The sequence below is a fragment of the Leuciscus leuciscus genome (assembly GCF_965113295.1).
Source record: "Leuciscus leuciscus genome assembly, chromosome: 10".
NCBI classification, from domain to species: Eukaryota; Metazoa; Chordata; class Actinopteri; order Cypriniformes; family Leuciscidae; genus Leuciscus; species Leuciscus leuciscus.
Genome location: NC_138734.1, coordinates 38654797 through 38660554, shown reverse-complemented (window position 1 = coordinate 38660554; position 5758 = coordinate 38654797). Strand labels below are relative to the sequence as shown.

The following is a 5758-nucleotide window of genomic DNA, read 5'->3' as shown; positions in this document are numbered from 1 at the left end:
CCAAACCTGTATAAGTTTCCTTTTTTTGTTGAACAGAAAAGAAGATATTTTAAAGAATGTTGGTAACCAGACAGTTGGCCTATTGACTTCCATAGTATTTATTTCCTACTATGGAAGTCACTGGGTGCCGTCAACTGTCTGGTTACCAACATTCTAAAAAATAAAAAATAATATAGCAACTCAAGAACCCCAAACAGCCTAAAATAGGATTTAATAAATAAGATTTTTAAAAATAAGATGAAAGGATTTTTTATATCATTTTTGTAGTATTTTCTCACATTTTTCCTCCTGTGTCATAACACGATAAACCAGCAAGCAACAGGACATTTTTGGTTGGATTTTGTACACCCTTACTGTTCTATGGATACTTTGTTTTATTATCTATCATTTTAGATGTCTGATGTACAGCTTGAAGGAGTCAAGAAGTTATTCAGGGTTGTCTTAGCTTTCCTGATGATGGTCCTCATTTGGAACTGGAACACTTGCGTACAGTACTTCATATCTGTAATGGAAGAGTTTCCCCAAGACTGCTGGGTTGTAAAAGAGAAAATTGAGGTATGTCTCATTTTTTATTGCTTATGCAGGCATTTGTTTGACATGATGTCAACATGTCTTCCTTTTTTTCTGTTACATTTTGCAGAATGCCTCGATCGGGGAAAAATACTTCTATGCATCCTTCAGAGCTTACTCTCAAATGGTCTGGAGATCAATTGACTTTCCAACACGTATGCCGCACAATATTCTTTCCACATTAATTATTTTTTGAGAAATTATAATCAATCTGATAACCAGTCTTTGGTGCAGAAATATGTCTCCTGAAATCACTTTAATCGGTGGCATTTGCTAAGGACAGCATCACTTTTACTATCAGGATTTGGGATTTTTTTAAAAACCTGTGATACAAAGTTAGTTAATCTATGATGTGCTGTTACTTTTAAGTGATCAGACATATGATTTCCATCTGCCAGATGAAAACAAAAAAGGCAATGGCTTAGCCATACCATGGCACCCGACCCTAGCATTGTGGCATAAGGTTTTGCATGAGCAAACACCACTGAAGAACTGAAAAAAAAAAAAAAGTTTACATTGAACTAAAGTGATTCCCTTTTATTTGTTTTTTTTTTTAGGTGTGGATGAACGGTGGATAGCTGTTGTAAGTATGGTGATTGGATATGTAATGTGTTGTGCATTTATTTCTTGGATGATCACAGCATTTGGGAGCATGTCTGCGAATGCATACAAGGTAAAGGTGAATTTTAAGAGTTAAAATTAAAGCTGTTTGTTTATTGTTTGTTTATTCAACAAATAAATACAAGGCGGCTCTGATGATATTATGCCATGATATATAAATATTTCAGATACACCAGGTACAATCCTCCGCAATGTTCCAAAAGCTGCCCAGAGTGGTGCGCCAACGTACCACTGCCCAGTACAAGTGGCACTGGGATAAGAAGAACATCGTCGACATCGTGTCAGGACAGCTCAGAAAGGTTTCTAATTGATTCATAAATATAAACTTCAGATAATCATTTGGCTCAAACAGTATTTTTTTATAGAAATCATTTTTAATAGTGCTTTGTTTTCTGTTTCAAAGGATATCATGGCAGAAATATGCTCCAACCTGTTGAACAAGGGCATGTTTTTGTCACTTAACAAAGAGTTCACCGAAGCCATCTTGATGAAGTTGGACAAGGAGTACTTCAATGCTGGTGACATCATCATTCATCAGAATGCTCAACCGGACAGTATGTTCTTCATTGACTTTGGACGGGTACTTGTGAGGAACGAGGCTTTCCAGGAGGAGCTGTGTGATGGAGATTACTTTGGAGGTGATGTATGACAAACTTACTGTTGTGTGATTCAGTTGAGAAGCAGTCTCGTGTAGAGTAACGGCATAAAGTCTGGTCCACATTGCAGTGCTAGTCAAGTCAAATTTAGCGCTTTTCAAATACACATTGTTTCAAAGCAGCTTTACAGAAAATCATGTTAATGTTTAAAATATCTGAATTTCTGCATGCCTCTGATAGTCACATTTATCAGATAATATAGGCGATAATATAGTTTACATTTTGCAACAATACAAACAATCAAGCAGCTGAGATCTGCTATACGTTATGCTGATACTGTATGAATGCGAATAAAGTTGGACATGCTTAAATATCCAACCTTATATAAAGAGCTGGGTAAAAATGTTATAACATTTTGCAATGAAATAAAAAAAATCAGGCACCTGAGACTATTTAATTAGTTTCAGCTGCCCGATTTATATATATATACATACACACACATAATTGATATAGATAATATACTATATATATGTTAATATGTATTTTATATATATGTTAAAAAATATGCTATTTTTAAGAAATATTTAAAAACAAGAACATTTGGACATCAAAGCATGCACACTTAGAGCGGGTGTTTAAACTTTTGCTTTAAATGCAATTTGTTTCATATCAAAAGGAACCTCTTGTCTGTCGCTACGTTGTCAGTGTCCTCTCTACTCCGCAATGTTTTTCACTGCATGAGAAAACAGACGTGTGGTGTGAGAGCGTGAGAACAGCATCAATTACATGAGTTTCACACTCAAAAATGCTCAAAATTACATTACAGAGCTTGCCAGATCAAGAAAATGTTTTCCCAGTTGTGTGTGCAGTATTGATCAGATGTTCGGTCAGATAATCTTTGCTGTGAAACTCCATTGTGTTTTAAACAACCAGCCTCATACTCACCATTTTAAGTTTTGTGTTTCTGCAGAGATCAGCTTCCTGTTTGGTGCAAGGCAGTCGGCCACAGTTTCTGCGCTGACCACCTGCAGCCTTTTCACCCTGTCATTGCAAAGGTTTCAGGAGATTGAGGAAGAGTTCCCACATGTTGTGAACGAACTGAGGGGAGCAGTTCAACAGCATCAAAATGATCTAGAAAGTCTTGCATTATGAGTTGCTTTGTACGGTCATTGGGAGGGGACATGTTCGGTTTACTTAGTTTTGTTGTGGCCATGACACATTAACTTGTGGGAACGTGATATGTTGTGGCCACAAGATCATTTTGTCGAGGTAACACATCCTTATTTCGTATAGTAGTGGGAAGTTCGGATCATTTTACGAACTCAGATCTTTGAATCTCGTTCATCAAAACGAACAAATCTTTTTTCGAGTCATTTCGTTCATTTCAGCAGAATGTATTCCCCAAACACATCAAATGTTGATCGCATTTAGAATAAGAAAAAAATTGCAATGCAAGGAAAAGGCCAAATTATGAGAAACAGAAACGATTAATTAAAGGGGTGGTAAAACACGATTTCACTTTTCTAACTTTAGTTAGTGTGTAATGTTGCTGTTTGAGCATAAACAACATCTGCAAAGTTACAACTTTCAAAGTTTAAAGCAAAGGGAGATATTTGCTTTTAAAGAAATCAATTTCTAAGAACTACAAAAAACGGCCAGTAGGGACTACACCACATTCCTGCGGGCTTGCTGACATCACTAAGCCCAATATTTACATAAACCCCTCCTCCGATGAAGGATTCGCACAAAGGCTAGTCCTGAAAGATGGACGGTTCCAACTTTAAAAACAGAAACTGTTTACGGGCCACAACCTGTAAATATGATTTATTTTTCGTCGTTGTGTTTTCCTGTGATAGTTCGTATTGTTAATTGTTCGTTGTTGCAAGGAAGTAAACGAAGGACAACGCTGTTTGGCTCCACAAACCAGTTTGTTAAATGCTAACGTTAATTCATACTTATCCGACAAACACATACAAACTTCTGTTTAATATCACCAGCGCAGCGAACTTGGAATGTTCGTGGTTGTTGTCGTTTATGTGATCAGTGTAAATTATTCTTTGAGTTAGCTTTTATGTATTGTTTATCTATTCTACATGCTTGTTTATCTACAGGCATGCTAAACATGGTTTTGTGTTTGATTTGGCTACTGTTGTAAAGCCAATGTTTAGTGTTCGTATTGGATTAATAGTTCAGGCGACAGATATTTAGCTACAATCGTTCTAAATATACAAAAGTAACAGTGTCATATAGCGATCTGCAGTCTTAAAAAACATACCTTTCTGAAACGTCCTTTAACAGCCGTTCTTGAACAGGTTCTGCTCGATCCTCTCCACTAACATTCTCTGGGTCTGATTCGGGCTCAAACTGGTATGGCAATATTGACGCCGTTGTTTACTGAAGCACAAACTACCGGTAAAGATAAGGGGGCGTGACGTTTCCGAACAACGTGCACTTGGAGGTTAGCGAATCACAACACTGGGCCAGCTAACCAATCTGAGCCCATTGCGTATTTTGAAGGGGGGGGCTTCATAGAACGCGGAAATCATCCGACCGTTTTTACAAGGAGGGATAGAGCAGTGTAGAATAATGGTTAAATATGTGAAAAATAATGCGCATTTTTAAAAACGAAGCATGAACACATGTTACAGTGCACCCCACAAACACAATCAAGCCTTCGAAAAAAGGCATTTTACCACCCCTTTAATTGATCTTGGTCTTCAGGCTATGCAGTCTGTTAGTTTACCTCACCTCCTGAAGCTGTTCGTTCATCCCGTGACTGAAGTCTGTAGTACCGGATACAGAATTGATTAGTTCATGTTTCGAGTCTATTGACTTCGGGTTCGAGTCATTCGTTCATCACGTGACAGAAGAACGAAAGACTCAGAAGAATCAGGCCCGAAGACTTGAGAGGTGAACTAATCATTTCTCTTTCTGGTACCGACAGCATAGCCTCTATGGGACTGACAGGAAGAACGAAAGACTGACACGAACCTGAAGACTTGAGAGATAACTAATCATTTCTGTTTCCAGTTCAGAACCTATTGGATGTTGCGCATGCACAAAATGAACAAATCACTCTCTGAGACAACTCGGTAGTCCCGAGTCATATTACACCGTGTCCTAACTACACGCAATGCCGCGACGCATGATAAAAGGTATCTTTTCCATGTTAATCAGAGTTTTTGTCCTAACCAGCCGCGACGGCGACACGCGACGATTCTATTTTAGAAACGGTTTCTATTTTTTTGCGACGTCGCGCTGGAACAACAAACACAAAGTGTGGCAATGATAATCACAGGTACTATTTATGTGCTTAATTTAATGTTAAAAGCATGCAAGGTGACTTTGAATACCATTTAGTGCTCCCAGCTTTGTAGCTGTAAAAGCAACAATGGATAATTCATCTCAGATCTCGAAATTAAACAAATGGAAACAAGAACGTTCAAACTGTGAACAAACAAGTATATTCTTTGTTACGGCCTAAGCCTTATGAGTGTTGTATTTGTATTTTGTGTGTATCTGTTTCTGTGCTCTGATTAGTTTCTTTCTCTTCTTTCTCTTGTTAGGCTCCGCCCCTGCGCTCCTGTGTCCCGTTGCTCTAATGGCTCCTGTAGAGAATACAAGCGAAGTGTGAAAGAATGAGGCACGCAGCGGTGAAACCCGGCTGTAATTAGCTGTATAATAAATGTTTAAACTGCACTTTGCCTCGTGTCCTTTTATGTTGCTTACCCCTTTTTCAACGAGCATTTTAAAAACAGGGGTTCGTAACATCTTTGACAAAGATTGTTTTAGTAACTCAGTAGCCTCTCTCAACATAGGATCTCGAGGCCACGACATAAGGATGTCGTTAACTCGACAAAATGATTTTGTGGCCACGACTTATGTTCCCACAAGTTAATATGACGTTCCCACAAATTATTAGGTGAGTTCGACATCGGCTGCGGCTGGATGTAACCGATCGGCGAGAGTAG

The 5758-nt window shown here is 38.3% G+C and overlaps 1 protein-coding gene across 1 annotated transcript; it reads left to right on the top strand.

The window, feature by feature from the left end:
- The first annotated feature begins 221 nt into the window (after positions 1–221).
- LOC309508232 (potassium/sodium hyperpolarization-activated cyclic nucleotide-gated channel 1-like) lies at positions 222–5473 on the top strand. Its single transcript, XM_082182746.1, has 6 exons — positions 222–555; positions 641–725; positions 1128–1153; positions 1595–1829; positions 2758–2925; positions 5354–5473. The coding sequence occupies exons 1-6, from the start codon at positions 394–396 to the stop codon at positions 5419–5421; spliced, it is 744 nt and encodes a 247-aa protein (XP_082038872.1). The 5' UTR covers positions 222–393; the 3' UTR covers positions 5422–5473.
- The last annotated feature ends 285 nt before the right edge of the window (positions 5474–5758 follow it).

What these genes read in the sequence shown, in the direction of transcription:
- LOC309508232 (XM_082182746.1), top strand. Translation starts at nt 394, where the DNA reads ATGTCTGATGTACAGCTTGAAGGAGTCAAGAAGTTATTCAGGGTTGTC. An exon ending in TTGTAAAAGAGAAAATTGAG is followed by an intron (nt 556 to 640) that starts GTATGTCTCATT and finishes TACATTTTGCAG; the next exon opens with AATGCCTCGATCGGGGAAAA. An exon ending in GCATCAAAATGATCTAGAAA is followed by an intron (nt 2,926 to 5,353) that starts GTCTTGCATTAT and finishes TTCTCTTGTTAG; the next exon opens with GCTCCGCCCCTGCGCTCCTG.